Below are 16,390 nucleotides of genomic sequence, written 5' to 3' on the forward strand. Positions count from 1 at the left end.
AAAGTCAGTTCTTTTTTAACCTGCCATTCAAGAAGTACTAAACAAATATTACAGAACAAATGTTTATAATATACACTCCCTCGCAGACAGATAAAACTTTCTTATCATTGAAAGAAATTAATTGTATCCATATGTGATTTATACATTGACAATATATTTGCTTCTTTCACTCTACATCCCGAAATCTACTGATAAAGAAACTGGGGAGTGATCAGATATTAGAATATTATGATATTTAGGGGATCTTGAAGGTTAATTTGAAATCGGTTCGAAAATAGTCAATCCTTGTATATTTGAATTATGAACATTAGGAAAAAAAGAAATGGTCCTTTTCAGTAGTATGATTGAGTCTTCAAATATCAAGTTTATTCAATAACTGAATGAGGTTATTAAGAAAAGTAGTTGAATTAGAAGGTTTGGGAGTGCCTATTCATAAAAGGGTCCAGTATACAATTAAAGTCCCCTCCAACAATAAGATGAGTGGAGTCGATATCAGGAATGATATGAAAACAGATCGGAAAACATTTGGCTTATCTAAATTAGGAGCATATAAATTTTCAAATGTAACATGTTTCTCTAAAATAGTGCCCGTCACAATAAGATAACAGCCATTAATACTCTGTTTAGTGGACAAATGTTGAAAAGGAATATTCTTATGTATTAATAAAGACACTCCACACTCCACAGGCTTTTTTAAGAGAAGGTATAGTGGTACATTTAGCTTATCCACTTGCATCTAAGTCTGTGAGCACAGGAATGTTTAATATGAGTCTCGTGTAGAAACTATATGTCTGCATGCAAAGAATTCTTATGTGCGAAGACAATATTATTTAAACCACACACATTCCTGCTCAGAATATTCAAATGTTTCTTAAAAAACCCTAGAACCCTTTTTCACAAGATGTAATATAAGTCTAAGGTGTCTCCTGAATGTGTCTGTGAAGTTTCAGCTCAAAATACCCCATAGAATTTTTTTTTTATTCAATTTTTTAACTGCCTATTTTGGGGCATCATTATAAATGCGACGATTCAGTGTGTGTCCCCTTTAAATCCTTGTGCTCCCCCCCCCCGAGCTCGCGACTCTATAATACATTGAATAAACAAAGTTCACACAGCTTATATAACCCGCAAAATGGATCTTTATAAAGTGTTCATTATGCAGTATATCAGATCATGTGAGTATTTATTTGGATGTTTCCATTTGATTCTGAATGAGTTTGAGGCTATGCTCTGTGGCTAACGGCTAATGCTACACTATTGGAGAGATTTATAAAGAATGAAGTTGTGTTTATCAGATTAACAGTACATTAACAACATGCTAACGAAACATTTAGAAAGACATTTTACAAATATCACTAAAAATATCATATCATGGATCATGTCAGTTATTATTGCTCCATCTACCATTTTTCTCTATTGTTCTTGCTTGCGTACCTGCATAAAATCTGATGATTCAGCTGTGCTGCTCCAGATGTTAATACTGGCTTGTCTAATGAGTTCAACATGGGCTGGCATATGCAAATATTGGGGTCGTACATATTAATGATCCAGACTGTTACATCACAGTCAGTGTTATGTTGAGATTCGCCTGTTCTTCTGAGGTCTTTTAAACAAATGAGATTTACATAAGGAGGAGGAAACAATGGTGTTTGAGACTCACTATATGTCATTTCCATGTACAGCACTCGTAATTATTTAACTATGCCAAGGTAAATTCAATTTTCAATTCTAGGGCATATTTAGTGGAACTCTAGCCTGGATGCCAGCCGAACTTAGCCTCACCCACAACATTTTTAGGTCGTGAAGTTCAGTCTGGACTCGATCCGTAGAGGAGTAATTATGCCCGAACAGAAACTGTTCGGACCAATCACATTGTCAGGGCGATGATTGACAGATTATCACCGGAAACGTAATCAGCCACGTCATCAAAGAGCGCTTGGGTTGAATTAGTTTACAACAATGATGGCTGTTGTTGAAGAACTGAGATGTGTAGATTCCGCCATCGCGTCCGTTATAGAAGATATCGACATAACCAGGTAGACATAACCAGTGGTCGTTGCCAGCTCCTTCTATATATAGTACGTTATTAGAAGCATAGATATTTATGGTTAGGGCGTCTCTCAGAGAACGCGCCTGATGCATGTGAGGTGAGCGCGCTGACATGTCGAGTGAGCAGTGCTTTACAACAGGTTCATTTACTCATGGAAATAATCTTAAACAAGATGTCCCAGCTGATTGCTCTCTCTATATCAGTATATATCTTCTAGTAGTTCCAGCATGTGTGCAGTTGAGTTCTGTTGACAACTATGCGTCGCTCAACATACATCACTTACTCTGTAGCTCTGATTGGTTGTAGGTCTATCCAATTGAGGTCTTTCCTGGATCGGTTGAAATACGCCCCCATAATCAAAGCCCAATGGAGCAGTATCAGACTCATATTCTGACTAGAATTGAGTATGACCACGTAAGGCTAGTGGAACTCATCAGCGTGAAATAAACCATAGGGTAGAATAAGCAATGAATTAGTACACACATAGGTATTGGTCAATGTGAAAAATAAAATAAAAAACAAACATTTCTAATACAGAGATGAGCTTGCATAATTCTAACCCAATAAACTCGCTTCTAGAATCCCTGCGAAAGTCAAAACACCCCATTTAAAGTTGTATGCAAAAGTTTAAGAACCCCTGACAATTTCCATGATTTTAATTTATAAATATTTGGGTGTTTGTATCAGCAATTTCAGACACAGTAATATTTCAGTAGTGAAATGAGGTTTATTGGATTAACAGAAAATGTGCAATATGCATCAAAACGAAATTAGACAGGTGCATAAATTTGGGCACCCTTGTCATTTTGTTGATTTGAATACGTATAACTACTTAACACTGATTAATTGGAACACACGATTGGTTTGGTGATCTCATTAAGCCTTGAACTTCATAGACAGGTGCATCCAATCATGAGAAAAGGTATTTAAGGTGGCCAATTGCAAGTTGTTGTTCTCTTCGACTCTCCTCTGAAGAGTGGCAACATGGGGGCCTTCAAAACTCTCAAATGACCTGAAAACAAAGATTGTTCTACATTATGGTTTAGGGGAAGGCTACAAAAAGTTATCGCAGAGATATAAGCTGTGAGGAACATAGTGAGGAAATAAAAGACCACAGGCACAGTTCTTGTTAAGGCTAGAAGTGGCAGGCCACATAAAATATTGGCAAAGGATGTTGAGAACGGTCAAAAACAGTCCACAGACCACCTCCAAAGACCTACAACATCAGCTTGCTGCAGATGGTGTCACTGTGCGTCGTTCAACAATTCAGCGCACTTTGCACAAGGAGAAGCTGCATGGGAGAGTGATGCGAAAGAAGCCTTTTCTGCACACGTCACTTGAGGTATGCAGACGCACATTTGGACAAGCCAGCTTCATTTTGGAATAAGGTGCTGTGGACTGATGAAACAAAGATTGAGTTATTTGGTCATAACAAGGGGCGTTATGCATGGCAGCAAAAGAACACAGCAATCCAAGAAAAACACTTGCTACTCACAGTAAAATTTGGTGGAGGTTCCATCATGCTGTGGGGCTGTGTGGCCAGTGCCGGTACTGGGAATCTGGTTAAAGTTGAGGGTCGCATGGATTCCACTCAATATCAGCAGATTCTTGAGAATAATGTTAAGGAATCAGTCACAAAGTTGAAGTTAAGACGGGGCTGGATATTTCAACAAAACAACGACCCAAAACACTGCTCAAAATGTACTCGGGCCTTTATGCAGAGGATCAAGTACAATGTTCTGCCATCCCAGTCCCCAGACCTGAATATCATTGAACATCTGTGGGGTGATTTGAAGCGGGCTGTCCGTGCAAGTAGGAATGGTTCAAAATACATTAATCCAGAATCCAGACACTCATTACAGGCTATTAGAAGCGTCTAGAGGCTGTTATTCCTGCTAAAAGAGGGTCTACTAAATATTGATGTGATTTTTCTGTTGGGGTGCCCACATTTATGCACCCGTCTAATTTATGCACCCGTCTAATTTTGGCCCAACTGATCTGTTAATATATATAATCTGGATTATGCAGGCCACCAGCAGCTAGGAATTAAGTCCTACCATGATGTACAGGGTACAGCAGGGCATATTTTATTCCTTTACCTCTTAGTTTCTCCTGTGGACCATCAAGCAGTTTGCGTTGCGAAGATAACTCTGCTGGAAAGTCTGGGAAGATACTGATACGACTCCCATCAAAGAGAGTGGGCTTTGGTTAGATGAGATGCAGTATCTCAGTCTTAACAGTATCATGATGTATCTGGCAATCATAACTTGCATGCTGTTGTTTACGATGCGGCCAATGCGGTGAGCTCGGTCAACCTTTGTCACACGGAAAATTAGCTTCTCCCGATAGTGAAGGCAATAGGCCAGAGACAAATTGTGTGGGGTTGCCCTTCTCGATGTTCTCAGAAAGACCAGCTATCTTGATAATTTGTCAATGAGATCTGGCCTCTAAATCCGTTACCTTGGACTTCAGAGACACATTCTCTTTTGATAGAGTGCCCTCAGTGTTGGGAGTAGTTAACTACATGTAGCGCCGCTACTAGTTTAACTACATTTTTCAGTAGCTTGTATGTAGGCCCGATACTGATACTGGTATTGGTGCATCTCTACTGAAAACCCCTGATTTAGATTATGTTGAGGTTGTATGGAGCTGATTAATTATTTTTTATGGTCATGATGCCACCAGCTGGGAGCAATAAGTGTGACACGTATTCAAGCATTTAAAATCCTTTTATAGTTTATTTTTATATTTTATTTTATTTTAAGATTTCAAGCAATCAAGAGCTTAGAGAGTTACATGTAAAGTACTAGACAGACTCTGCTAGTATTGGACATTTACAAGTAACACTGTAGCAAATTAACTCAAAATAAATATGAATAATTAATCATAGCTAGTTATAATTATAAATATCTGGATCAGTTAATAAAATTAACTTAATGTAATAATTAATATTACAATCAACTAACCCATTATCCAATGAACACACAGTGTTAATTGTTTATTAATTCTAAGAAATATTCATTTCCAGGTTATGTGAAATAACAATCTTATTGTACAGTACTACTCAGAACCTGTAGTCAGGATCTGCATGAATAGGGACTCTGGTATATGAGCGCAAAACACAGACAACTTTACGTGTGACATGAACAAGACTTTATTAACTAGACTAAACACTTAAACTAACATTCACACTCATACATGCATACAGTTTACCAAGAGAGAGAGAGCTAAAGCAGAGTACAGGAAAGCAAGAAGTTACAGCATTGTTTGACATTCAGCAGATCAACAGCCTTGAGCAAACCATCAGTTTAGTTTTAACAAGCTCTTCTTTGAAAGGGGTAAGGATAGTAAATGTATCAAATAATAAGACTAAGTTTGATACTTGCATGTCTCCCCAAGTTGAATTAAAACTGTCCTGATTCAATTTGTGGAGGCTTCCATTGAATCTTTGCTGATATTGTCTTGATGAAAGAGAACCAGTTGAATTCAGAGGATCTTTGGTGAATGGACGTTTCTAGGCCGAAGCCTGGCACAAGCTTGGGGTTTCACAAAAGCTTCTAGCTTCTTACAGCATCATCTTGACATCAGCATGTGTCAGTAAAAGAGAAGAAGAAGAGAGGATTGATCTTGTGATCAGTGAATATAAGGGGTGAAGACGTCACACCCTCTTGAGGTGTCTGAGCCAATAAGGAGTTTCCCTTTCAGAGGGAAGTTTTATGAGTCTTTTTGATTTTGGCAGGATATCAGCATAAGAAACTGGGTTGGATGAATGAGAGAAGAACCTTCTAGATTCTTATAATACTAATGTGTCACAGAGTTAGTAACATGTAACATAAATTACCAAATAGGAAACGAAAGTTGGAGTCCGTAGATACCAAATATGCTACCAATGTAATTTCAGTTATCTATACATTTGCAACTCAGGAACATTAATACCAAAATAGTAAAAAAAAAAAAGAGAGAATTAATACATATAATAAAGCCTATAAAAGGACAGTCATGAGATGGGAAAATTGGATACATGTTTATACATTTTCCAAGTGGTTATATAGAGAGTACATAGGATTAAAGGAGTTTATTTGTCCTTCTCAGAAAGAGTGAAGTCGGAGTCACTAGTCTCTGCAGAATTCTTTCTGATTGTAAAAGTACCATGTATCTGTAACAGGACACCTAGTTCTGCCTGTGTGTTAGCTACATTTGGGATGCTAGTTGCAGTTTTAGAGGGATGGGTTCACCAAACTTTGATAGAGTGAGTTTATGGGTAATTCATTAAATACAATGAATAATTGTGTGACTGATTGGTCCAGAAGCTACAGCGCGGAGCTGTAAGCAAGTGTGTCCGAACAGTAGCGAAGCAGGAAGTGTATAGTGTATTTTATCTACTGAGATGATTGAAATGTTGTTGTTGTTGTTGTTGTTGTTATGTAACATTTTAGAATAGACCCCAGGAAGACTAGCTGATTGCACAGACTTTCAGCTAATGGGTAGGTAGAGAGGAGAGATTTGGCTGTATCTAACTTACACAGAAGAGACATTTTTTCTCAGCACATAAGATGAACTACTTATGATTTCAGACTGTGGTGATGTGGTTTCTCCACTGCATGGATCTTCATGTGTATCTTCAGGTGGTTTTTAAAAGAGAAACTCTTTCCACACTGATCACACGTGTGCGCCTTCTCTCTGCTGTGGATCCTCTCATGTGTTTTCAGATTTACTGACTGAGTGAATCTCTTGTCACACTGTGAACACTTGTAAGGTTTTTCTCCAGTGTGGATCCTCTCATGTGTTTTCAGAGATGAACAACTGAATCTCTTGTCACAGTAAGTCACACTTACTGATTTCATTTTGATACTGATTTTCAACTTCAGATCAAACTAAATATTTACATATTTTATATTTATTTCATATCTGGTTCACAATTTCCAGGAGTGTTACCCAAATAGAGGCATTTTCAATACAGTTTACAACATTGCTAATTTTAGGAATAAACTGTAAACGCCAAAATGTATGAAGTAAATGAACTGTCCAGAATGCCTGACAGGGTTGTGAGTGTAACTTGATCAAAATCTCTTCTTACAGTAACTTTGGTAACAGGGTTGATGAATGCAGTCATTCATGTGTGTAAAAACTGAGACAATGGATTGAGATTATTTTCTTGTCTCCCATCATGCTGTCGAAAGAGCCCAGATGATGTCACTTCCTGGTATCCTCTGGTTTGGAAAGGAGGAAAATCATGTCAGAAGCAATAGGGTTGAGTGAATCATGTAGGACACTGACACATTTAAAGATGCAGTCAGTCTAGACTTTGAGCATGTGAACTTTTTACAGAGACGGCAACGGTCAAGATATGACATGATATATTTTTTTTAAAAACATAACTAATGAATAATAATCACTCCAAAATTTTAAAATATTCAATCTACTCCACTTTACTGCAAACTTCACTTGATCTTGTGTTTCTGGTGTCCCACATTCACATGTGTATGAAAGGAAGTAAGTGGAAGGAGAAGTCTGCTGTGACCGGCCCTTAATAATTACAGTTTTTAGGAAAATTAATTAAATATCAACGTAAAAGTTGATGTCAAAATATGGCTGTTAATATCACATTAGATTATTTTGTCATTGATCAAATATATTACTCAAAATATTTCAGAGCAATGTTTTCTTTATTTTCTTAATATTATTTATAAATTATTAAGAATTATTTAAGGGAAGGTGGCAGAGCAGCTATTTGGGAAATTCTGTAGCCAGAAGACCTCCATTCAGTGCTGATTGTCTTAATTCAGTAAATCTTGATGTAAAAACATTTGAAATTGGAGTCAGATTAAACGAGCAGCTAAAGTAAAATTGAGACTAAATTCTAAAAAGTGAACTTCACAGGAGCGCTGAAAAGACGTACACACATTATACCTTCACCCAGACCACTGGATTATGTCGCTGGAACGACAGCTGGTCCTTTACGATTGGATGATTAATGTTAAAGTTTCAGGGACATATGCAACTAATTTATGCAAATGCATCAAAATGATCGTAATGTTTTGTAGCAGTCTCAATTTTATCACCTTTAACTTCATATTTCTCCCTTTATTTTGATTTACTGAAAATTTAAATGACTTTTTCTTTCATTTCAGAGCTGATAGAAGTGAAGGAGGAGAGTAAAGAACTGAGTGAAGTGGAGGAGGAACATCATGACAAACCTGGAGAAAAACCATTAAGTCCCTCAAAGACTAAAAAGACATTTTTAAAGAAAAGAACCAAGAAATCTACAACCTGCACTCAGTGTGGAAAAAGTTTATCGACCAAACAAAGTCTTGAGTATCACATGAGAGTTCATACAGGAGAGAAGCCGTTCACATGTGATCAGTGTGGGAAGAGCTTCAAACAAAAAGGACATCTTAAGAGTCATATAAAAGTTCACACTGGAGAGAAGCCACACACATGTGATCAATGTAACAAAACATTTCTAGGGTCATCAGTCCTGAAGAGACATCTGAGAGTTCATACAAAGGAGAAGCCACATTTATGTTCTGTGTGTGGAAAGAGTTTTTCACAGCTGAATAGTTTAAAAGAACATGAGAAAATTCATACTGGTGTGAGAGAGTACATGTGCTTTGAGTGTGAGAAGACTTTTACTACACAGAGCGATTTAAAAAAGCACCAGAGAATTCACACTGGAGAAAAACCTTACAAGTGTTCACACTGTGACAAGAGATTCAGTCTGTCATCATATCTGAAAACAAATGAGAAGATCCACACTGGAGAAAAACCTTACAAGTGTTCACAGTGTAACAAGAGATTCAGTCGGGCAGAACATCTGAAAACACATGAGAGGATCCACACTGGAGAAAAACCTTACAAGTGTTCACAGTGTGACAAGAGATTCAGTCTGTCATCATATCTGAAAACACATGAAAGGATCCACACTGGAGAAAAACCTTACAAGTGTTCACAATGTGACAAGAGATTCAGTCAGCCAACAAATCTGAAAACACATGAGAAGATCCACACTGGAGAAAAACCTTACAAGTGTTCACAGTGTGACAAGAGATTCAGTCGGGCAGAACATCTGAAAACACATGAGAGGATCCACACTGGAGAGAAACCTTACAAGTGTTCACACTGCGACAAGAGATTCAGTCTGTCATCATATCTGAAAACACATGAGATGGTCCACACTGGAGAAAAACCTTACAAGTGTTCACAGTGTGACAAGAGATTCAATCAGTCATCACATCTGAAAACACATGAGAGGATCCACACTGGAGAAAAACCTTACAAGTGTCCACACTGTGACAAGAGATTCAGTCAGTCATCATCTCTGAAAACACATGAGAGGATCCACACTGGAGAGAAGCCGCACATGTGTGATCAGTGTGGAAAGAGTTTCTCTTTTAAAAACCACCTGAAGATACACATGAAGATCCATGCAGTGGAGAAACCACATCACCACAGTCTGAAATCATGACAAGTAGTTGATCTTACGTGCTAAGAAAAAATGTCTCTTCTGTGTAAGTTAGATACAGCCAAATCTCTCATCTCCACCTATAGTTGGTGCTGTTGTTCTGTGGCTGCTGTTGAATTATCCAGGTTGTGGATGAGGAGCGACCACGAAATGCCTTATTCATTCATAGTTAACTGTTTCTCAATATGTGCTCTTGTCTGTACATGTGTGAAATGTCATCAGTCACTGCCCAAGTACTGTTCCGATTCAAAGTTCACATTTAGCCAAGTACAGTTAAAATCCCCAGATGTGTTCTTGATCTGCCCCTTTTATCGAGGATGCATCGAGAGGTGACTTGTGCGGACTTGAGACAGCCAGGTATCCCAGACTGCATCGCGCACTAACCAGCAAGCATCAATAGTAAAGCAGAAAACCTGTGAAATTTAAACATATTACTGTTATTATGTCATGATATGTATAATTAAGAGTGTTCAGGCATGTAGGAATGTACTGGTTTAAAGCTCAAATTTGTGGTTTATTGATAAAAAGAAGCACCTATTTGGAGTTGTGAGATCCGGGCAATCACCGGGCGCTCAGCGCTCATATACCCCGCCAAGAACAGTTTGGCTCTGACGCTGGTTCTCATGTCTCTGTAGTGGTTAAATATAATTCATCTTTTGTAAATCTAATGGGTGATCTTTGGTCTCATTAATCTATAATTTGTTTTACTAAAAGTTTAATCTCTTAACTTATAGTTTACTCTTGTAGCCTACTAGAGCGCTGATTTTGTATGTTTGACTGAATCGTTTGTTTTATTTTTATTGTAGCTTCTTTTACCTATTGCTTATACTTTTATAATGGGTATTTGGCTATTGTTGGCCATTAAAACTGACATTTAACAAAAAGAGTCAGGGTTGTGTTTTATATTTGCAGACTATATGCACATATTTCCACATGTTTAATATTTTTAAAAAGGAAATGAAAAGTAGAAGAGCTGTGTTTTATAGTTAATTTTGTAATTATACATGCAGTGAAGACTGTAGCACTCTGCCTTAATAAAGCAGGCTACGACCGTGCTTCCTGCTTTGCTACTGTTCGGACGCTCTTGCTTACAGCTCTGCGCTCTGCTCTATTTGTGCTGTTTTGCTGTATTTAAAATTAGGAGATAAAATATAAAAACAGTGCTCAAACGACAAATCTTGGCACCAACAAAGTTTTTAACTGGAAGAATTGCTACAAAAAAAGCGGAATTTATATCCAACCAGCCTCCCACTGACGGGAACCATCAGCTTACATTCCGGAGAAGGGAAAACACAACTGCCTACATCCAAAAGGATTAGAAATAATATGCCTCCTCTGGTTGAAGAATCTACCTGATACACAAACTGCCACAGACTTCTACAAAGGATTGCAGTTCTTGAAACAAAGTTACTTGCGAGACTATCAAACCAGACGGAACACACAACAGAGCTTCGTCATGGACGTCCTCAGCACACAGCTGGTGAGTCCCATGAATCTAGTGCTCCTAAACAGACCATACTGAGTGCCGAAACTGATCAATATACTAATCGATGGCACAAACAGGGATCGAGACCCAAAGGCACTCGAGACATCAGATTGTCACGAGTATCACATTTTGCAGTAGCATCCTCTACCCCAAACACTAGCTCCCTACCACCACCAATACATCTGGAGAACAGATTTGAAGTGTTAATGAATGTGGGTGAGGAATCTCCAGACATGATGAATGTGGGTGAGGAATCCCCAAACATGATCGGACACAGATCAAATCAGCCAGCACCTAACACCGATGCTAACTGCCGCTCAAGGTCGAGCAGACAGCGGCACTCAGCTCAGAGAGCAGCCGAGCCCAGGACTCTGAGAGGGGGTGACTCTATTATCAGAAACATTAGCAGCAGGGATACAACTACATGCTTCCTTCCAAAAGCAACAGTTTCTGATGTAAACAGGGAACTTAAGAGCATTCTGATGAAATATAAGACTGCAAATCGACTAATCATCCATATGGGGAAGAATGATATTCTGAAGGAGCAGTCAGAACTCCTTAAAAAGGATTTCAATGAACTTTTTGAAATGCTCAGAAGACTAAAAGTTCATCAGTGGAAAACTCCCAGCAAGAGGAACAAATAGATTTACACGGTTGCTTGGGCTTAACACATGGCTGCAAAAAACCTGCAACTTAAATGGACTGAATTTCATCAACAATTTCAATCTTTTCTGGAGTCAGAGACAGTTGTTCACACATGATGGCCTGCACCCAAACAAACTAGGCTCAAGAGTGCTAAAAGACAATATGTACTTCTCCCTCCATCATCCTTCAGCAGTGTGTGCAAATCCACTCGATCTGAAAGGGACAAACACACCTGGACAGAGTACAACTGACCACAGGACTTCATTTCAGCAGCTGAATAGACATGCGGTTGACACATCCCACAAGGACAATGATAACACCATGCAGCCATAACAACCACTGCTCACAGACACAATCCAGACACTGCCCACAGAGCTCACCGATAGAGAGTGACGTATTAGAACTTCTCCCTCCTCCTGTGAGAGCTCTTAGGCCCCTGCCACAACGCCAGGGCCCTCAACCTCCTCCATCTGTTCTAGGTGAACCAAAAACAACTGATAACAGCTCTCAGTGATGTGTGTCGTGTCCCCGCTATGATAACAGTGACTTTGTCAAATGTTTACAGAACAAGTGGGAATCCAGTGTGCCTGTTGCTTTCTCTATTTTTGTTCTATTATGTGATAGAAAGCCAAAGGCCTTCTCAAACCGTTTGGCAAACCCATTTAATCTGCTGACTATTACACGTCAAACTAAGATTACTGTAGAGACAGAAAGTAAGACTGTTAAGTTAGCACTTTTAAACATCCGTTCACTTAAAAATAAATCACTTGTAGTCAATGACTTAATAACCACAAAAAATCTAGATTTTATGCTTCTAAATGAAACATGGCTTGAAGACAGTTGCAGTTCAACAATCCTGAATGAAACAGCCCCTCCTAACTTTACTTTAATGAGTGTCTGCAGAGCTGTTAGAAGAGGTGGAGGTGTAGCTGCTCTATTTAAAGATGTCTATCAATGCAAGCAAGTGTCATTTGGTGATTACTTGTCTTTTGAATACTTGGGTATTGTGTTAAAAGGTGCTCCTCGCATTCTACTTATAGTCATTTACAGGCCTCCTAAATATTCTCCAGGGACTTTACAGAACTGTTATCAGCAATTTCCTCAGAGTTTGACTGTTTTGCTATTACCGGAGACTTTAACATCCACATAGAAAATTCAGAATCCAATATGGCAAAATAAATCCTAACAGTTTTGAATAGTTTTGATCTGACTTTGATCTGAGCATGTACATGGACCCACACACAATCGTGGACATACTCTAGATTTAATTATTAGTAAGGGTCTAAACATTTCATCCAATGTCATTAAGGATGTAGCACTATCATATCATTTCTGTATTTTCTTTGATTTATTGATCTCTCCGACTGTTGAAGCTAGATCTATCTCGGTCAAAAAGCGATGCTTAAATGAGAATACTAGTGTACTGTTTATGAAGGCTATATCTTTAACACCAAGCATATCTGCAGACTCTGTTGATTTTCTCCTTGATTCTTTTAACTCAAAAGTACAGAATGTTATTGATAACATTGCTCCTGTGAAAGTCAGGAAGAAGAGTGGCAGGCAAAAAGCACCGTGGAGAAACTCAACAGCAGTGCAAAATATGAAAAGACAATGCAGAAAAGCTGAGCGCATGTGGCAAAAGACAAAAACCACTATAACATCTATAAAGATAATCTTCATGCTTTTAATGTGGAACTAGGCAAAGCTAGACAGACATTCTTCTCAAATATTATAAACAGAAACACCCACACTTGCTACTGTAGAGACAAACTAACAAACCCCCCCAAGTCAGATTCCCAGTGAAATGCTCTCAGACAGCAAATGCTGTAAGTTTGCTTCCTTCTTCTCTGAGAAAATTAATAATATCATAAAGGCGATCAGCACATTCTTGAGCTGCACTGAGATAAAACAGATCAGATCACAACCTCAGAAAGTAGCTATTATGTCTGTTTTCAAAGCAATTGGTGGTAAAATTTTGGAAGACAGTACAGCACCTTAAAACATCAACCTGCGCCCTTGACACACTTCCCACATCTTTTTTCAAAGCGTGTTTAACTGTTTAGAAGCAGATCTTCTAGAAGTGGTAAACGCCTCACTTCTCTCTGGGACTTTTCCAAAATCCCTAAAACTGCAGTTGTTAAGCCCCTCCGGAAAAAGAGCAATCTGGATAACACAATATTGAGCAACTACAGACCAATCTCAAATCTTCCTTTTATAGGCAAGATCATTGAAAAAGTTGTTTTCAATCAGCTGAACAAGTTCTTAAGTTTGAATGGATACTTTGACAACTTTCAATCTGGTTTCCGACCGCATCACAGCACAGAAACAGCACTCATTAAGATAATAAATTATATTTGCCTAAACACAGATTCAGGTAAATTATCAGTGCTGGTTTTACTTGACCTCAGTGCTGCGTTTGACACTGTCGATCACAACATTCTTCTTGACAGGCTGGAAAACTGGGTTGGGCTTTCTGGGATGGTTCTTAAATGGTTGAGGTCATACTTAGAAGGGAGAGGTTATTATGTGAGTATCGGTGACCATAAGTCTGAGTGGACATCCATGACATGCGGAGTCCCTCAAGGTTCAATACTTCCACCCCTCTTGTTCAACCTATATATATGCTGCCACTGAGCCAAATAATGAGAAAGAACCAAATTGCATATCACAGCTATGCAGATGACACCCAGATTTACCTAGCCCTATCACCTAACGACTACAGCCCCATTGACTCCCTGTGCCAATGCGTGGATGAAATTAAAAACTGGATGTGCAAAAACTTCCTTCAGTTAAACAAAGACAAAACTGAAGTCATTGCGTTCGGAAACAAAGATGAAGTTCTCAAACCTTCACTCTAGGGGTCAAGCAACTAAAAATCAGGTCAGGAATCTTGGTGTGATTTTGGAGTCAGACCTGAGTTTCAGTAGCCATGTAAAGACAATAACTAAATCAGCATATTATCATCTCAAACATATTGCAAGAATTAGATGCTTTGTCTCCAATCAAGACTTCATCACCAGCAGGGTGGATTATTGTAATGGGCTCCTCACTGGCCTTCCCAAAAAGACCATAAGACAGCTGCAGCTCGTACAGAACGCTGCTGCCAGGATTCTGAGCAGAACCAGAAAACATGAACACATCACACCAGTCCTCAGGTCCTTACACTGGCTTCCAGTTACATTTAGAATTGATTTTAAAGTACTGTTACTTGTTTATAAATCACTCAATGGCCTAGGACCTCAATACATTGCAGATATGCTCATAGAATATAAACCTAATAGATCACTCAGATCATCAGGATCAAGTCACTTAGAAATACCAAGGGTTCACTCAAAACAGGGAGAGTCTGCTTTTAGTTGTTACGCCAGCCGCAGCTGGAACCAGCTTCCAGAAGAGATCAGATGTGCTCCAACAAGTAGCCACATTCAAATTCAGACTCAAAACACATCTTTTTATCTATGCATTTACTGACTGAGCACTGTGCTATGTCCAAACTGTTTGCATTTTTATTTTATACGTATTATCCTTTTATTCTTTTAATCATTTTTCCCTTTTTTATTTCATTTTTAATGTATTTTATATCTTTTATGTATCATCTTGTTCTGATTTTTAATGCATTTTAAATCTTGCTGTCTGGTTGAAAGAGTTGGGAGAATTAGGAAGAAAGCATTTGTGATTAGGTTAAAATTTGGTAAATTTGGATAAGGGGACAAACCATGGGGAAATTTGAGCTGTAATGCATGGTTAAGATATCTCTGGATTACAGTCAGGACACTTTCCAAAGGGGAAATTTCCAAAAGGGAAATTTGAACTGTGTTGCATAGATAAGATATCTCCAGAAGGGAGATTAGGGCTGTGTGGCACAGTTTAAGGCAGGGGTACTCAAATATAAACTTGAAAGGTCCACTTACCAAATTTCCATTTAGTCTGAGGTCCAGAAAAGTGATGGTCAAATTCCAAATAGAGAACACCAACAAAAAAAACAGAGGCAATCCCCAGAAGTTTCGAACTATACACAAAAAACGACATGGTAGGCCTTTTAGTGTGAAAGGTGACACCTTCTTTTTGCCACCAGTTGTTTAAACTTGGGCATAAAAGGTGTGAGGGCCAGGCGGAGGCACTGATGTAAGTGTTCATTGGTGAGTGTGCTGCGGTATGCGTTTTTTACCATGTTCATGGTTGAAAAGGCAGATTCACAGCAGTATGTTGAGGGAAACATTGTGAGAATTTGAAGGGCCATCTTCTGCAGGAGAGGAACACCTGCTGCAGTGACCATCTTCGTCCAGAAGGTGACAGGGTCACAGTGAGATTCCTGCAGTGCTAGGTTTTCTTGCAGCTCAATTAGCTCTGTTTGCAGAGAAGCAGCACTGGCCCATTGGAAGACTTTCGTGGCTTCAGTTGAAAATTCTGCAATATTTTTGACAAGAAATGGATTTTCAATGCACAGCAAGACTTGTTTTCCCAGAGGGAAATCTTCAAAGCGACTTTGGAAATTTTTGATCAGCTTGTCCAGGAATTCAGCATAATTGTGATGATGATGTTTTCCTGCAGTCTGATCCAAAAGTCTTGGGAAGTGAAGCAGGTCCTGCTCTAAGTCACATTTGAAAACCTCCAGCTTCCTCTGAAAAGCACGGACAGCTGACATGAGGCCACACACTGTGCTGTTTTTGCCCTGGAGCTTCATATTAAGGTCATTGAGATGGGAAGTAATGTCAGTTAGAAAAGCAACAATTTCCATTTCCTCTTC

At 38.7% G+C, this 16,390-nt stretch overlaps 2 protein-coding genes across 2 annotated transcripts in view; one reads left to right on the forward strand and one right to left on the reverse strand.

Annotated features, from left to right (window-relative positions):
• Positions 1-16,390, forward strand: part of LOC137005681 (uncharacterized) — a 1,355,627-nt gene that overhangs the window by 848,700 nt on the left and 490,537 nt on the right. Inside the window, exon 15 of the mRNA XM_067366462.1 lies at positions 8,331-9,432. Within this exon, the coding sequence (XP_067222563.1) occupies positions 8,331-9,432 (1,102 nt within the window). The remainder of the gene's footprint in view (positions 1-8,330; positions 9,433-16,390) is intronic.
• Positions 1-16,390, reverse strand: part of LOC137005873 (zinc finger protein 721-like) — a 400,429-nt gene that overhangs the window by 329,708 nt on the left and 54,331 nt on the right. The gene's annotated exons all lie outside the window — the stretch shown is intronic.

The sequence above is a fragment of the Chanodichthys erythropterus genome, chromosome 3 (assembly GCF_024489055.1).
Source record: "Chanodichthys erythropterus isolate Z2021 chromosome 3, ASM2448905v1, whole genome shotgun sequence".
NCBI classification, from domain to species: Eukaryota; Metazoa; Chordata; class Actinopteri; order Cypriniformes; family Xenocyprididae; genus Chanodichthys; species Chanodichthys erythropterus.